This window comes from Palaemon carinicauda, chromosome 29 (genome assembly GCF_036898095.1).
Source record: "Palaemon carinicauda isolate YSFRI2023 chromosome 29, ASM3689809v2, whole genome shotgun sequence".
Lineage (NCBI taxonomy): Eukaryota > Metazoa > Arthropoda > Malacostraca > Decapoda > Palaemonidae > Palaemon > Palaemon carinicauda.
The window spans coordinates 68,509,754-68,528,980 of NC_090753.1; the positions used below are offsets into that span (position 1 = coordinate 68,509,754).

General features: G+C 35.6%; 1 protein-coding gene across 1 annotated transcript in view; it reads left to right on the forward strand.

The window, feature by feature from the left end:
* The window catches only part of LOC137622645 (uncharacterized), a 90,663-nt gene that overhangs the window by 3,845 nt on the left and 67,591 nt on the right, over positions 1 to 19,227 (forward strand). The window contains exons 3-5 of the mRNA XM_068353244.1: positions 2,401 to 2,497; positions 3,798 to 4,056; positions 7,214 to 7,285. Of these exons, the coding sequence (XP_068209345.1) occupies positions 2,401 to 2,497; positions 3,798 to 4,056; positions 7,214 to 7,285 (428 nt within the window). The remainder of the gene's footprint in view (positions 1 to 2,400; positions 2,498 to 3,797; positions 4,057 to 7,213; positions 7,286 to 19,227) is intronic.

Sequence of the window (19,227 nt, forward strand, 5' to 3'; positions counted from 1 at the left end):
ATATAGTGACCAGTATTGATTTTTGTTTAAGATCTTGTGGGATTATAGAATAGTGAAAAAGCTGTTTGGAGATTAATACTATTTATTAGTTGCCTGTTACAATAGTAAACACATGTTATCACTTATAGAGTTATAGGGACCAGTATTAATATTTTTTTTTTAAGATCTTGTGGAATTATAGAATAGTGAAAAAGCTGTTTGGAGATTAATACTATTTATTAGTTGCCTGTTACAATAGTAAACACATGTTATCACTTATAGAGTTATAGGGACCAGTATTAATATTTTTTTTTTAAGATCTTGTGGAATTATAGAATAGTGAAAAAGCTGTTTGGAGATTAATACTATTTATTAGTTGCCTGTTACAATAGTAAACACATGTTATCACTTATAGAGTTATAGGGACCAGTATTAATATTTTTTTTTTAAGATCTTGTGGAATTATAGAATAGTGAAAAAGCTGTTTGGAGATTAATACTATTTATTAGTTGCCTGTTACAATAGTAAACACATGTTATCACTTATAGAGTTATAGGGACCTGTATTAATATTTTTTTTAAGATCTTGTGGGATTATAGAATAGTGAAAAAGCTGTTTGGAGATTAATACTATTTATTAGTTGCCTGTTACAATAGTAAACACATGTTATCACTTATTGAGTTATAGTGACCAGTATTAATATTTTTTTAAGATCTTGTGGAATTATAGAACAGTGAAAAAGCTGTTTGGTTATTAATACTGTTTTTTGGGCTCGAGCCATGTCGTCCTGATGGAAGTTCCTTCCGGTGTGATGGTCTGAACGATCCTCCGGTCTCAGAATTCTCCTTGACATTTTATAATGGTTCTTTTCTGCCATTAGCTCGCTTTGCTCGCATGAAAATAAAACATCAAGCTCGTATGTACTGGCAAGTGGTAATGTTGAGCTGCGCACGCTACCATTACAGGAAAATAAAACATCAACCTCGTATGCACTGGCAAATGGTAATGTTTGCGCATGCGCAGATTATCAAGGAGAATTCTGAGCCCGGGGGATCGTTCAGACCGTCACACCGGCAGCTTCCTACTGTATAATATTTCTGCGAGTGATATTGCAAGAGAATTACCTTTGGGTATCACGGGTTTCTAACCCCCGGAATGACTATCCTAAGATATCGTGTATAATCAGGGACGTATCCATAGATATTTTGTGGTGTTTTGAATGATTTTGATAACTGAAAATCCGTGAGGTTACTTAGCTAGGTATTATCATCAATAACGTTCAAATGTTTTATTTATAGAATAGTACAATCTTAGTACATTGAAATGCGCATAATTGAATAGATCTTTGTAAATACACTATTTCGAATCCCATAGACTACGTTCAGAAACCAACATTAATAAAGTTACAGATTTTAATTTAAGAAATTGTGTTTATCTTAATTGTGGTCTTAACACCCTTCCATGGGAACATCCTCCCTCAAGGTAGTTCAGAAAAAGTGGATAGGAGGGGCTTCGGCCTTAAGGTACTTGTTTGAAAAGAATAAAGGCTCAACATTCTAGATTGTAGACATTGTTATTTGAGTAAACCTATATTTATAGACGAGGAAACACTTTAGACGTTTTTATTTTGAACCTCATTGTTATTTGGGTAAAATTATATTCATGGACGAGGAAACATTTCAGGCGTTTTTCTGTAAGAAAAAGCTGTATTTTAGTAGGGAAGTTTTCCCCGTCCGTAACTATAATAAAACCGTTATTTGTTTTCAATATAATGTACGATGTAATTAAAACTCTTATTTTATATATCCTGTTAATAATGATAGGTTAGGGTAGAAATATGTGTTTGATATATTTAGTCCGATAAGAGGAAGTGGAAGCCAAGGCAAATGTTCGAACAGATGCTGGAGCCCATTGTAACAACTCTCCCCATTGTTAATTGTGTACTAACCCCTTTGTTAAATTTATCAATGGTTTTATTCTGTCATTTATGCAATATTTTCAAGTATTATATAATTGAGATTTATTTTGTTTTTGTTCTGTTTTATTATCTTTCCCCAAGCAAGGTTGAATTGGGAATGTGTATCCGTTCGAGAAGAATTAAAGTAAAGATTTTGGATTTTAGTAATAGTTTTGGTATTGTATAGTATATATTAATTCTGAGTTTTATGGCCTAGTAGTAATGCCAGTCTATTTGTAAGCAAGGTAATTGCTTTTACAGAATCTCTGATGGCAGGTTTAATAAAGTTTTGTGCCACTGTAGTTTCAATTTTGTTCTTGATAGGTTAACATTGAAATATCGAATTTAGATTTACATTCTTGGGTGTACAAACCTTGAAGTACATAAGTTATTTTAATTTTTATTTATGGTCAACTGTATTTCCCAATGGTAGTGTAAAATTAACAGTTTGCGCCTCCTTCCAGGTAGCGGAAAATGTCCTCTACCACTGGAAGACGTTCCCTCTCCACCTACCATCCCATGTAGCGGTACAAAATGAACCTGCCTCCACAGCCTCTTCAGGTACGAACGATGTCTGTAAATGACGATCTTTTAACCCTTTCACCCCCAAAAGGACGTACCGGTACGGTCTTGCAAAACACTGTTAATCACATGTTTTTACATATTTTTTATAATTTTATGAGAAACTTCTGGCATTTTCCTAAAGAATTGAGACCAACCTGACCTCTCTAGGACAAATATTAAGCCTGTTAGAGCAATTTAAAAAAAATATATAGCAAAATGTGGTTGAAATTTAACCTTATGGTGGGGGTGAAAGGGTTAAAAAAGCATTGTTCACAAAGTTCCTTATGTAAAGGGTATATCTTAGGTGTTGAATTTTGCATGCTTTGAAATGTAATGTCAATACAGGTATGCTGATTTTATTCATTATAATAACATGCATCCAATTGATAGATTCTGTTAAAGAATGGAATTTTCAAGTAGAGGAGATTTATTGTTTTAATTGCTTAAAGAAATGGTTCGGTAATATTTCTGGATCATCGTTAAGAGTTAGGGACCATTGCTGCGCAGTTGCACCAACGTTGGTACTTGCCAATTCAAATTTGCCAACAGTTAGATCTACAAGTGAAGTGAAAAACAAAGCCTGGCACAAAATAGAGGTATGGTGGAATTCTAACAAAGGATTGAATCCATATTGTGTTCCATGACCCAAAAGTTCCATTGGAGGCTGAATCCTCCTGCTAAGGTGTGCAATCTGGATGAAGCATCTCATTTCAGTGGAAAACTTTTATCCCCTTTGGCCTCTTCAGGACATAGACTCTGCGAGCGCAGCTGATAAATGTTGATCAGTAGTTTCCCGATAAGAAAATTACCATATAGAAGCCTTGGACGATATCCGTAATGATCTTGAATGGTGGCAAGGCCCAAAGCATATTTTGCTTTGGAGTTCCACTTGAAGTACCGGCTATGGACCTGAGGATCCTAGCTGCATGTGTGCTGTACTGCTATGAGCCCTGTTGGTTAAAAAGATTGCTGTATTGGACAATTCAGATAAACTGAATGGGAACTGCATATGAGTGACGGTTCATATAAAAAAAATTGATTTTGCTTGATAAAAATTTAGGATATTTTAATCATTTATATCTAATGCTGTGTGTGTAGTATTGATATTTAGGCACAGGAAAATACCTAGGTATGGTGAATATCAGTCATTTTATTATACTGTAATCGGCTTAAAACCAATCAAGTGACCGGGAAAGCTCTGATAAGACATCCCAGATCCCAAAATATTTGTTAAAAGTGACTCAAGTAATGTACTGTACTATTATTCCTTGTGATTTATAAGACCCTATTTTTTCAGGTAACTTTGGTGGAGGCGGGAATGGCAATGGAGGAGGAGGAGGGGCAGGTGGAAACGGCGGGACAGGGGGCGGAGGCAACGGTGTAGGGGGCGGCGGTGGCAACGGCGGCGTGGGACTGTTCGGGCGAGCGCGGCCACTGATCCTGAGGGACGTCTTTGTGACGCCGTCGTTCGACGAGCTCGATGCCGTCGCCGTGGATTCCAAAGGAGACCCCAGGAGGCTGTCTAACCACCACTTGCACTCCATCAGGGAAAAGGGGTAAGTTACACACAATCTCGCAGACCAGCCGCTCGACCGCTAAGACGGCCCACTACACGCGTACGCTCGCACATCCATTTTAAATTATGCACACATGTGATATTATTTTAGTCCTTAAACTGTACACAAAAAAGTTATTACAGACTTCTGTGTTTATCCTCACAACATACAAAAAATAACACTTGTAAAAAGCAAATGTCACAGGGGAAGGAAGTTGAGCTTATATCTTGAGTGTCTCACTGTAGGAAAACTACGCTAACTAACTAAACTTTGCACTGAAAGTTTGAATTTGAATAATATTAGAGGTTGAGTTTATATCTTAGTGTCTCACTGTAAGAAAACTACACAAACTAACTAGCTAATCTTTGCACTGAAAGTTCGAATTTTAATTATATCAGAACTTGATATTGTAATTTTACATATTTTCATTGTTTTGAGTCTTTACTTTTAAGTGAATGTAAAGTTAATCTGTAAGATTAATGAATACTGGAGTACTGTATTTAGTTAGACTGAGTTCATTAGGATTCAATATAAAATTTGAATAGTAAAATATATTCATTACTCCAAGTGTATATGATAAGTGTACCGCACATGGTTAGGATAGAAATAGACATTTGTTTAGATATTTTATATTGTTTGTAGACAGTCCCACATCTTTTATAACCTTATAGGCTACATCAGTTTGCAGAAGACATATTGCTCAACTCAAACCAGTGAGGGAGGTGATCTGAAGGCAATTGTATGATACAAACTCATAGTGATAGGATTGGTTTTACTTTTAAGACCCATAGGCTGGAAAATAAGGTAATTTGTAGGCAAGTCTATGTACTAACATTTAGGACGGTCATACTAGAATATCGGAATTTTATTGGCTTTTGATAGACGAAATGTTAATTAAATTTCCATGCATTGACCTGAAGTCTGGTGTTCTTAAGCTAAAGACGAAAACGACCATTAGTGAAAAGGTTATATTTTCAAGATATGCCCTTGCATAGAACACAGAAATTAATGCGTGATTTTTTTTTCTCATGTAAAATTGTAAAGCAGTGGATTAAGGTTACAAGTGATATTAATTTAGTCCTTACTCAACACCGTATCACTACAATTAATTATGTCAGTTATGAGTACGATGTATATTCCTATGGAATGAGCCGACAATACTGAAACGTAGCTTGCCACCTATTTTTATCTGGAATATTCATAAGAGAAGAAAGATAAAGCTTTGAATTCTAGTTTGTATACAATTGAGGATACCAGTTCCTTTTATTCTACGTATTTGAAATTGAATAGACAATCAAAGGTTATTTTAGGTCTATTGACGATGAAATATTTTATTCATTACTTTTTTATACAATTTTATTGGTAGAGTACCACAATTTTGGGCTAGAATGTCGGTTATATGCTTAAAAATACTTAACGTCTTTGTATGCGGAGAAAGAAAGTTTAAAATGGAGCATATTTATGTTGAACTATATATTATGAAAGTATTCATTTTGGTTTTTCTTAATGAATATAATTTATTTATTTATTGACTCCAAGTTTTAAACGTATTCAGAATTTGTTTTGAAATATTTGAGAAGTTGATCCCACTTTTGTCTTGCTTTCTACGTACAAAATTGTAATTGGGGCTTTTTGAATTTAGCAAGTACGAAAACACGCAAGATTTTACACACGTGATATACGGTTTATCATTCGAGCTGTGTGACTTTTCTCAATTAGCCTCAATTAGTGCTTGCAGTTTTAAGCCAATCTAGATAACCCACACATTTTACCTAGAATTATTTCTAGTATTGGAAGAGCATGTTAATGAACTATTGAGAAATTACAGTTTTCTTATTACCTTGGCTACATGCATGAGGTCCTCCATTACTTTACTTCGTAATACGTCCTAAGGTATTAGAGTATATTACGGTATAAGCATATTTTACAGTACTCTTCGTGTAGATGCAGTCTGACGCTGTCTGGTATTTTGAAGACTTTTTTTTTTGAGAGAGATTTTAGAGTAGAACCTGGGATAAATTGTAGCCTTGATAATGATACAAAGCAGATGATGATGATGGTCCCAGTGAATAGCATTCTTGTGCCAATGTATTTGATACTTAGCACCGTACATATCTTTTCCCAATACTCCTCCCTCGCATGTTTGTACGAATTCATGTTCATGTGGAGCAATCCCCCTGATCTTATATAGAGTTTTTATCATCTCCGCAATTATTTTTTTTGAAGTGTCATGGATTTTTTTTTTGCTTTAGTTGATGAGCATAATTTACTGTAAGCTCTCGAAAGATCTCAGTCGATGACCTGACCTGAACTCTAACAGCGATGCAGTGCTTAGTGGAGTGATGGAAAGTTTTATACACATCATTTTTCGTGGTTCCTTTTGTAAATATGACTGTAAGTGTATACTGTAATTGTATCAGTGTCTTATCTCTTACTATCACCAACATGCCCACTTAATGTATGGTGTATTTGTTTACAAGCTGTTGCCTCCCTTTTCATTAAAGAATTTTGGTGTAATAAAAGAAGTTAAGAATTTAATTTTAGCATTTCAGTGGAAACTAAATATCTCATGCTGTGTTAAATGTACGTTATCTGTACCCTGTCAGACAGATTAGGCTTGGGACTATGATGTAGCTGTTAGGAGCTTATACACTTTATGGTGATATAATTAGATTAATTGAATATCAATCTGAACAGTATTACAAATTACTTCATATATTAATTGTCTTTCCCCTGGTGGTATACACTTGGTCTTATGAACAAGAAAAGCATCATTTGAAATCACTTATGGTGTCTAGTTTTAAGTTTTACATTTTAAATTTAAGTTTTGAGTCCCAATTCTATCTGATATGAACAATTTTGCCACTTATGATTGTAGGGTAGGCCCCTTGTGTTGAGTGTACTTCAATATGTACCTTGTTCCAAGCAGTACAGTACAATTAATTTTTACCTTATTAGGTAAAGCAGAGGTTGAGGAGAATTTCACTTCTAGTTGTACATATTCTGATGGCCAGTTTAGATACTGGCGTAGATTAACACTGCCCATAATTATTTGTAGTTTTTACCTGATGAGGTACTAATGCTTGGTACGAGCAAACGTTCATTAACGTTAGTGCTCATGCCGGTACTAACGCTTGGCACTAACCCCTCCGGTAAGGTTGCACCGAGACAGTCAGGGGAAGCGGCGCAGACTCACCGATTACCAACTGGAGACACTTCGCCGTACAGGGTACCGTAACGCTGCCGATGCTGATGCTGATGCTCTTCCCCTTCCTCTTACTCTTAAAACCATAAATTCATGTAGTCTCACACCTTGTTTTGGCCTGGATGTCACCCTTTTCAAAACTCCCTTAGGGCTCGGCCAGACCAAGCGCGGCTAGCGGTTAGCGGCGAGAGGTTATGGCGGCAAATTGAAACCTTGGGTATCTTATGTAGGTGGCCAGATAGGAGGCGCGGGAAGCCTCGCGCCTCCTATTTGGCCACCTACATAAGATACCTAAGGTTTCAATTTGCCGCCATAACCTCTCGCCGCTAACCTAGCCGCACTTGGTCTGGCCGGGGCCTTAACACTTCCCTAGGTGAATGTATTAGATTCTTTTTTTCCCCCACCACTTTCCACACCCATGGCTAACTAGTTCTTCCTCCAACATTAGAAAATAAGTGAAGTACTGCGTGGTTGAGGTAGTTGTGTCTCCTTTTTTATTTCTTCCTCAAGCATCCAGCCTTTCTTTTCTTGTCTAGATTCTCCCTTAGTGTGATAACAGCTTTGTTAGAGTAATAACACTTTTGATTTGCATATGAGGTCTTTTTGTTTTGTTTTGGAATTCAAAAGAATAGCAATATATATGGCAGTACTTGGCCGACAAAGTTTGTTCCTTGTACTGTACCTTGGTTTCTTAAATCTATAACATAAGCATGGTCACCATTGTCAGTTAGTTTGTATGTCTGTGTACTGATTAAAATTGCATGTTCTCTTATCCTCTTTAAAGAAAGATGGATTTTTGGGCATAAGATTTTTTCCAAGTTTGCTGTTTAAAGATGATTTTGTTTAATTTAACCCAAAGATTATATGAAATTTTATTTGTTCCCGATGTATATTAGTTCCTACGCAGATACATACCCTTGCTCCTTAATAGGAGTATATTTTTAATGTACCTTGAACTATGCTGTTAAAATTATAATGAGCTGTTGGTAGTTACTGGCGGGTAGCAGTGGCGGAGAAGATTCGCTCTCTCTGCCAGCAAGCTGAGTAGCCATTTTGTTTTCAGCAGCTGGATAGTATAGACATATTTCAGGTGCCCTCAGTTTGCTGTTTTAATATTTCTGTTAATTTTTTAAAGGTTTTGCAGTTTTTCCATTAAACTTTAGCTGACTGACAGGTTCTTTGTAGCTGACGATGTAATTTTGTTTCTGATTAATAGCATTCATGCACTTTATACTCTTGCGAGTGTGGACAGCATCATATCTGAGGAAGGAAAACCGTTACACCTTTGGTAGAAGGAGAACTTAAAGTTATTTCTTCACCTCTGTCATACTTTGTCTCTTGGTGCCAACAGCAGATCCACATATTCATCGGACTTGAGCACTACAGGTTCCCTTTTTGGATGATAAGGGCTTTAAGAACATCAATAAGTTACATATGGGAAAGACAGGAAAGACAGTATTGACCAATCCTTCACCAGTAATGAAGAAAGAGACAGCGAGATTATGCTTTTCTTTGCGCACTCCCTCACCTGTTCGCACGGACCCCCTATCATGCGCATTGATATGCTACCAAGTACTCACATGCTCCTATAGAAATGCTCTCTCACCTGTTCAAGATCGTGCACACTTACTGGACCGACATGTCATCTTTTCAATCACTCTTATGAGAGCACCATCTCGCCTGCTCGCCATCGCACATTCCTAAGGGATTATCATCTCACCTGTTCATGATCGCTTACTCTTCTCGGAGCTCCATCTCGCTTGCGATCATGCCACCTCATGAGCTTATGTGCTCTTAAATTGACCTATATGTCAGAGCTGTAGTTTCCGATGATGAGAATCTGCTATCAGCTGGTAATCTTCTTGGCCCTTTACCTACTGGAGTATACCTATAGGTCCCTGGGATCTGTATCCTTGACTTGGCGGTACGGTAGTTACTCAGCAGATCATGTAGTCAACCTAATTTCCTAACAGGATAAGAGAAATCTCGTCTAAGAGCAGTTGCGACACGAGTTTAGAATTTAAATGCTTCTTATGAATGGTAGAGGAAAGGGACAGTGAAAAGGCCCTAGCAGGACAGTGTCCAAGAGACTGAGCGCATATAGATATAATCTGCAACCAAGCCCATTCTCCATTAAGCTAGGACCAGGAAGGACCTGGCAATGGCTCCTGATGACTCAGAAGGTAGAACTATAGGCTCTCCTAAACACCCCTCTTTAGCTCACAAGAATGGTGAGGTTGCAGACATTACAAGGAGAGAGACTCGATCTCCTGTCCAGCGGATCTCCAGGCAGGGACGTTTCCAACTGGCCACCACAACCCTTTATGAGAAGGAAGTCGGAATGGCCCTTCTACCTCTAGTTTCTTCCCCTTCTTTAAGCAGTCAGTGGTTATATGCTGGACTGGACGCTAGATGCATGTAAACCGTGTAATTGAGCAAATTTTCTTAACAAATAGGTTTTGTTTATAAGAATCACCCTCATCATCTCAGATGAGAGGGGAATGGCTAAATGTATGTCCACCTTTTCTCATAATGACCATGCATTCTGACTACATATTCTATATTGAATGCCTTTAAAACTAGAAGAGCTAATCCAGTGGTACCTTCTATTTAAGTGATGTAGAACTAAAGTGTTAATATCTACTCACTGCCCCATCTATTGGGCACTCCTTGTACCACCTATTCAAGAGACATTACTAGAACCTTTCAAGCTTTACACCTCTTCAGGGTCTTGGGTGAGGAGGAACCATTTTGTTTTCTGCAGTAGAACCTGCTGATATGATTATTATATATCTTCAGAATCCAAAATTATCAACAGCCTTCACACAGATACAGGGTTTTCCTTGACTGCCTATCAATCCCTGTTAGTGACCTAACTTAACACTTGACGCATCTTCGTGCCTAGGTCATCAGGTTGACAGGAATCATCACTTTCACTTCTACACAGGACCAAACTGCTTGACATTCAGAGGAAAGTAAACCAGCCCCTTGGTTGTAGGGACTTCCTTCTTCCTAAGGATAAGTCTGCTACTAAAGGACATGAGTTTTGTATCTGTGTAGGAACAAAACACAAAGTAATATGTATTTTTCCTAAACTACAAACCGAAGTTCTTCAAGTTACACTTCCTACCTCAACCCCATCACTGTGATTCCTAGGTTTAAGGTCAAAGTGGTTACTCAGATTGCTGGTGGGTGGTACAAGGCCTCCTCACTACCCGTCGGTAACTGGCGACACCGTGTTATGATTTTATCAACCGAGTTCTAGCTATGCTTAAAGTATACACCCATTAAGGGTCTAAGTATTGTATAATTAGGAAGAATAAAGATTACTTCTTAAAATAGGTGATTTTGCCAGTTATTTTAAAGCAATAATCCATAGCAATTTCTGTGACATTTGTCAGTTTCGGGTGAAGAAAGTTACGAGACACAGTACCCCTTCCCCCATACCTGTATTCAGATGTCAAATTTAGCCAACTTATTTTAGTAAAAGCACAGGTTTCTTTTATTAAAGAATATCCACTTTCAGAGTTTTTTATGTGATCTTTTGAGATTTTATGAAGTTGAAAAGTTTTGAACTCATATTTTTCTCTGGATTTATTTTATATTGTTTAGATCACTTGATACTCTCCTATACTTAACTCTTCTTGCTACAAAGACTAGGAGTGTGTGATTTGAATAGAGCTATGATGTATCCCATTGCGTTACTACAATATCCCAAAACATGAAGTGGGGATTGTTGTTTCTAGTTATGGTAAAATATATCTATATTACAATACTTTATTAATGTTACCTGGTAGATATGTTACTAGGTTTGCGATATAACTATGCTGCTTTACTTTCTTCTGTGTGTTAGAGGTATATAAATATTAATACAATATATATTTGGAAAGACCACGCTTTTATGTGCGAGTATGATATTCGGTTGTAATACCATCGTGTACGCTTTTATGTGACTTATTGGTGCATGTGAAATTGTACGATTTTCCAGAGAGTTTCTGTATGGCCACTCTGAGGAGGCATGTATTGCATGTGTGCTGTGTATATATTCTCACAGTTTTCTTTTATGATAGAACCTTTGAAATATATAGCTACTTACAAGCAGACACATCTGAGATTGCTAGAGTCTATGTTTGTGTGACAGTTTTGTATGTCTAATGGTGAATGTATATGGAATCTAGGAACATGGATTGAGTAAAGTGTGTGAGTATTTATGTGCTTGTAAGTGAACATAACTTACCCTTGACACTTGTCCATCTGCTCTCACAGCTGTCAAAACTTCTTAAGGAAGAATATGTAACAAATAACCTTTGCTAAGAGCAATAAACAGTATTTTAATGATGATAAATGACAACAAATACATACTTTAGTGTTAATGGATATTTATAAAGCCCCTTTATCTGGAAAAGAGCTAATACAGTAGAGTATAAACATATAATACACAGACCTCAGCTTTAGTCTATTCATAGCATTCATCTTCTATAGTCTGCTATCATGAATGATGTTTACAAACTGTTTGTGTATTTATAAAAGACTGCACTGTATATTTGTTGCTAAATAATTAATTGCTTTCCAGAGGAAGCTCAGTTATCCCTTTTACCCCCCCCCCCCCGGCTATTTGGAAGTTTCCAACCCTTAACCCCCAGGGGTTATTTTTTTTCAAGCACATTTTGCAGTATAAAATTTTTTTTAAATCGCTCTAACAGCCTTAATTTTTGTCATAGACAGGTCGGGTTGGTCTCATTCTCTTGGAAAATGCCTGAAGTTTCTCAAAATATTATCAAAAATATGCAAAAAAAAAATGTAAATACTGTAGCATTTTTGCAAGAACGTACCGGTACGTCCATGGGGGTAAAGGGATGAGTATTGTGAAATGTACCAATACGTCCTTTTGAGGTAAAAGGGTTAAGATTTTAAAACTAAATGAGCATTTGGTATGAAGATGTGTAGATGGTCGATTGAGTTTCTTTACGATTTGAAAGAGGGATCCCAGAAAGTTGTGCGTCTTACAAGTAAAGATATTGGCCACTTAAATTTCTCGCTGATAAAATAAATTTAATGTTTTGGTGTTATATCATGTTATTTTGGATGTGTAAACAACTTTATGAAGATTATTATTATTATTATTACTAGCCAAGCTACAACCCTAGTTGGAAAAGCAAGATGCTATAAGCCCAAGGGCTCCAACAGGGATAACATTAAACTTTAGGAGGTCTAATATGTGGCTCTTTTGGTCATCTTTTATCTTTCACTTTTATTATTATTATTAGCTAAGCTATAACCCTAGTTGGAAAAGCCAGATGCTATAATCCCAGGGGCTCCAACAGGGAAAAATACCCCAGTGAGGAAAGGAAATAAGAAAATAAATAAATGATATAAGAAGTAAAGAACAATTAAAATAGAATATTTTAAAAAACAACAACATTAAAAGAGATATTTCATATATAAATTATAAAAAGACTTAAAAACATTTTCTGTAAGTTTGAACTTTAGTTACTTACACAATGAGAAGATACAAAATTCATTGTAAACCTATAAAGAAGGATTTATATTATTATTATTTGCCAAACTACAACCCTAGTTGGAAAAGCAGGATGCTATAAGCCCAGGGGCTCCAACAGGGAAAATAGCCCGGTGAGGAAAGGAAAAAAGAAAAAAAAAATATTTTAAGAAAAGTAACAACATTAAAATAAATATCTGCTATGTAAACTATAAAAAACTTTAACAAAACAAGAGGAATAGGATAGAATAGAGTGCCCGAGTGTACCCTCAAGCAAGAGAACTCTAACCCAAGACAGTGGAAAACCATGGTACAGAGGCTATGGCACTACCCAAGACTAGAGAACAATGGTTTGATTTTGGAGTGTCCGTTTCCTAGAAGAGCTGCCTACCATAGCTAAAAGAGTCTCTTTTTACCCTTATCAAGAGGAAGGTGGCCACTGAACAATTACAGTGCAGTAACCCCTTGGGTGAAGAATTGTTTGGTAATCTCAGTGTTGTCAGAGGAAATTTTTAAAGTATAGGCCAGACTATTCTGTGTGTGTGTGTGTAAGCAAAGGAAAAATGAACCATACCGAGAGAGAAGGATCCAATGTAGTACTGTCTGCCAGTCAAAATACCCCATATCTCTCAAGCGGTAATATCTCAACAGGTGACTGGTGCCCTGGCCAACCTACTACCTATAGGCCTAAGAGTTCCTGGTTATTCATACATTGTTCATTTTTTTATTAAAATGGAAATATGTACAGTATAGTATTTACTTACTTTTCCATATAGTTATTACACTGCTGTATACTAGTATTAAGAAATGTGTCAGTGTAAGTGATATTGAGTTTCAATATTTCACTGGTTATACTGATTAATTAAAAGTCAACACAATTTTTATGAATTTCTTAATGTAGTAATGGAATCGTATTAAATTTTTCAATTACCCGTTTAAAATTATTAACATTTCTTGGCCATAATGTATTTATCTTTGAAATTTGTACAGCATGTAACCGCATTTGCTATCAATTCTCTTCTTCATTTCTTCTTTTCATTGTTCGTGAAGGACCTATTCTTCAGTTTTTAATTTAAAGTCTACACCCGATTTTGCTAATGCAATTACTTCCCAAGCAATTATTTCACTTATTCTCTGGTTCTTAATTTAAAGTCTGCAACAGATTTTACTTATGCAATTTTTGTTGTTTGTGAAACACACATTCTTCGGTTTTTAATTTAAAGTCTGCAACTCATTTTACTTATGCAAATATTTCACATATTCTTTGTTTTTTATCTAAAGTCTAACAGATTTTACTTATGGAATTTTTGTTGTTCTTGAAGTACATATTCTTCGGTTTTTAATTTCAAGTCTGCAACAGATTTTACTTAGGCAATTATTTCACATATTCTTTGTTTTTTTTTATTCAAAGTCTGCAACAGATCTTACTTATGCAATTTTCATTGTTCGTAAAGCACATATTCTTCGGTTTTTAATTTCAAGTCTGCAACAGATTTTACCTTTGCAATTATTTCACATATTCTTTGTTTTTTTATTCAAAGTCTGCAACAGATCTTACTTATGCAATTTTCATTGTTCGTAAAGCACATATTCTTCGGTTTTTAATTTCAAGTCTGCAACAGATTTTACCTTTGCAATTATTTCACATATTCTTTGTTTTTTTTTATTCAAATTCTGCAACAGATCTAACTTATGCAATTTTCATTGTTCGTAAAGCACATATTCTACGGTTTTTAATTTAAAGTCTGCAACAGATTTTACTTATGCAATTATTTGGCTGTGAAGCACTTTTGCTCATCAGGGACAAATTGATGCTTGGAGTTGATGATTTGTAGTTGTGCTTATACTACAAGTTTGTCCATTCTTGGTGTTATCGTTCAATCAAATCCCTCCCTTCCTAACGAAGCTGTTATCAATCACCGCTCTGGATCTCGAGTAGTGCGTACTAAAGATACGCTGTTTTCTAAATTAATATTAAGTGCCTGTCAAAGAAGTGCTTATACTACAAGTTTGTCCATTCTTGGTGTTATCGTTCAATCAAATCCCTCCCTTACCTAACGAAGCTGTTATCAATCGCCGCTCTGGATCTCGAGTAGTGCGTACTAAAGATACGCTGTTTTCTAAATTAATATTAAGTGCCTGTCAAAGAAAGCACTGCATGGCATCCATTATATAAGAGAATGAACTTTGTTCATGTTATGACACTTGGAATAATGGTTCACTCTTATAGCACCAAGGAATGAAAGTTAGGATAGCAAATTATTTCCATAAAGAAAACTATGTGAAATTATTTTTTAATTGTTTGAGAATTTTTTGATTATTGGTTGGTATTTCATGCATAGATTAAACAATTGATAATTCAGGATAGCAAATTATTTCCATAAAGAAAACTATATGAAATTCCTTTATTGTTGGAATTTGTTATTTCATACATAGATTAAACAATTGATAATTCAGGATAGCAAATTATTTCCGTAAATAAAACTATTTGAAATTATTTTTTTGTTGTTTGAATTCGTTGATTATTGGTTGTTATTTCGTGTATGAATTAAATAATTGATAATTCAGGATAGCAAATTATTTCCATAAAGAAAACTATTTGGAATTATTTCTTATATTGTTTGAATTTGTTAATTATTGGTTGTTATTTCGTGCATAAATTAAATAATTGATAATTCAAAAAAATTACAAAGAGTAAGCCTATTCTGCTAATATTTTGTACCCATGTCTAATAACTTTATTGTACCAAAAAGTGATTTTCATTTCATGGAATAATTTCTTATCTTTAGAATTGAAGTGCATGGGTCATAAGAAATGCATGTTTGAACAATATATTTTAGTAGTGTTTTTTATAGTAATTTATATATATTTTGTGGGTAAGGGGCAGCAAATTGAGTATACATAAGTTCCATTTATACAAAAAGAGTTTATTGATGATATATACCTATATCACTTTTCAAGGTAAGATAGAGAAGTTCTCTCGTTTGTGATGTTCTGTTTAATCTCACAAGTGTAATTTTGTTATGATTACCGTAATCAATTAATTTTTGTAAATGACAGAAAATTAAATTAACCCTTTTACCCCCGGGCTATTTGGAACTTTCCAACCCTTAACCCCCAGGGGTTATTTTTTTCAAGCACATTTTGCAGTATATGTTTTTTTTAGATTGCTCTAACAGCCTAAATTTTTGTCATAGAGAGGTCAAGTTGGTCTCATTCTCTTGGAAAATGCCTGAAGTTTCTCAAAAAATTATCAAGAATATGCTAAAAAAAAAACGTAAATAGCAGTTTTTTGCAAGGACATACCGGCATGTCCATGGGGGTAATGGGATGAGTTTTGTGAAACGTACCAGGACGTCCTTTGGGGGTAAAAGGGTTCATTTCTGTGACAAGTGGTCCGTATAAATTTCCTAGTTTAAATTGCATGATATTACAGTTACTCAGCACCTTGTGGCATTAAGCAGGTCAGTTTTGTCTTCAAGTGACTGTACTTCAGATGTCGCATGCCGTTCCTCTCTCTAGTCAATACTATATGTGGAGTATAGCTGTCATGAATCCATTTTTTTTAGTGTCCAAGCCTGATGTGTACGACACTTTTAGGTTAGAAGGCACAGTGAACGTTATTTTTACCTGCACTTAAACATTTCCTATTTGTATTGTTAATACATATAACTACTGTATGTCATGTTCGGCATTTTATAGCTTTACGGTGATAGATATACATTAATTAGGTTAAAGATGATTATTTTTCTTATTTTTATGATATTTTTTTTGATGTCATCAATGTTTTTGTTAAAATGATAGAATTTTAACGAAGAAGAAAATTTATTAGAGTTCTTACACAAATCTAAATATTCTTTTTTTCATTTTACAAAATTTTATTTGGCAATTATCTTATCATTTGAATCTAGTTTTATTGTAAATTTCAATTTGTATTTATTTTCAGAATTTAGATAGAAAATTAGAGCATTTTATGATTCAGGAACATGTCCTTCTCTGTAAACTTTATAGTGTTGACATTAAACTTGACAGTAAAGAATAAGTAGCAACCTTATTAAAGATATTTTCATATAACATTTAGGAAATCATATACTTTTCCAAAGTGTAACTGGTTTTTCATACACACATTAATCATACTAAGCCGTTATTGTATCTTGCGATGATCCCCAGACTAAAAGTCTTCAGTTAACATGTTAGAAAATAATAATGTCAAGACACTAGCGTGACCTGTAACTACTATCCATTCACATCGTGTAGACTTGAGCGTGCAGTGAGGTTGGTATGTAGTCATTACAAATATGATCGGATGGTTTGCATACAAAACTAGCTTTTGTATTGAAACTCGGTCAGTCAATGATTGAATAGCTATTTCTGTAGGACACTTGAGTTCCTGTTTTCCTTTGTTACTTTTTAACCCTTTTACCCCCGGGGTATTTGGAAATTTCCAACCTTTAACCCCCAAGGGGTTGATTTTTTTTCCCAGCACATTTTGCAGTATATTTTTTTTAAATTGCTCTAACAGCCTTAATTTTTGTCATAGAGAGGTCAGGTTGATCTCATTCTCTTGGAAAATGCCTGAATTTTCTCAATAAATTATCAAAAAATATGAAAACAAATTTTCATAGCATTTTTTTGCAAGGACGTACCGGTACGTCCATGGGGGTAAAGGGATGGCTTTTGTGAAACGTACCAGTACGTCCTTTGGGGGTAAAAGGGTTAAGAGCTGATAGATCTAGGAAAACTCTTTGAAACTATGTTATGAATTAGAGCTCTCTTATTCGGTTAGGTCTCCAAAGGAAGTGGGAAGAAACAAACCAACTATAATCTGAGATGCAGAAATGAATTTTACTGTGAGCATCACTTTAAGATCTTTTCATCTTTCCTTTGGCTCCCGTCTGCTCTTGCATTTTAGCCTTCTACCCTCCTGTCTCCCAATGTGCTATCCAACCCCTTCTAACTTTTACCTCATAGAAGAACTTCTGGGTTTTGCCCCAGTTACCCTTTGGTACTGAATGGTCTCACAGGTCCCAACTTAGAGCCATATACGAAGAAAATCTTCAAAAGAAGCTGATAAAGAGCGCACAACAAAACAACACAACAGAAGATCTAAGCTGCGACAAAGGAATGAGGCGCCAGAGACGTACGAGGGCACCGTAGGGTGAGAGGATATGTAACGGCTCCTCACTTATCCTTCCCCCTAGTTTCCTAGACTGGGTAAAGTCTCTTGGGGGTGCAGACATCTATGGTTATCTTCGGATACGTCCCTGATTATACACGATATCTTCGGATAGTCATTCCGGGGGTTAGAACCCCGTGATACCTGATGGTAATTCTCTTGTAATATCTCTCGCAGAAATATTATACAGTAAGAAGCTGCTGAAGGGAACTTCCATCAGGACGACATGGCTCGAGCCCAAAAATTAATTCAATCCAACCCAAAGAATGAATTTAATGATTGGTTTCAACTCTATCTTTTCAAAGTACAGTAGAGTTTTTGGATTACTGAATCAACAAATACAATTAAGAATTTATTAGAATGGTGATCACAGTAGTGACTCGGAAATCTGAGTAAATACAGTAAGCAACGAACAAAAAAAATGGAATGAATAAATGAATGCGTAGTTTTGGATTTTCTGGCATCCTGTCGTCGAAAGTCATTGACACAGAGAAAAAATTAAACTTTCTTACTAGATCTTTCCAATGTTCTCCAGATTGAACTCTTGGTGCAGGAAAATGACGTCAGTGTCTGTCGCCGCTGTATATTTAAGAGGAATACTGGAGGTCCAGTCCAGTGGGTGGTGCAAAACAATTACTTAAAGATTCAAGATCCAATCATAATACTGTATCCTCTTCATCTCTGTAGTGGAAATAGAGTCCAATATGATAGGAGCAGTAGCAGAAGTATTTTGGCTTCATATTTTTTGAGTCTACTATAAACCTGGTTTGCTGTATTCCCATCTGAAAGCTACTGATGCAATCATTATTCGATCAAGCAGCATGATAATATTGTCAAGGTTTTCCTAAGATACCCAAATACTGAGAAAAACAACCACAAGATCATAGACACACTTTGGGTCATTTTTGATTTGTCGTTCTTGAATTTGCTTCTCTTCCAAAGCCCCAAAGATATAACTCCTCTTGGCCAGTCATTTCTATTTATAACAAGTGATATTCTCAAGGAACACCTGGAGGTGATTGTATCTACACTGAGATCAATGAAATATTGAAGAATGATCTGAAGCTGCTAAACGGTTTCTTTCATTGACCTATTTATGTATGTAGTAAATATTTAAGGAATAATCCTGTCTGTCCGAGCTAAGGAAAATGGTTGATGAAAGAACTGAGTCATGAGAAAAGGGGGATAACAGATTCTGGTAGTGACCTGTATGCTTTTCCACTGTCCTCAAAGATTTGGGCAGTGATAAGCAAGTTCAGGATATTTTCAAGCAGCTCCCCTTTTTGCCTCAAA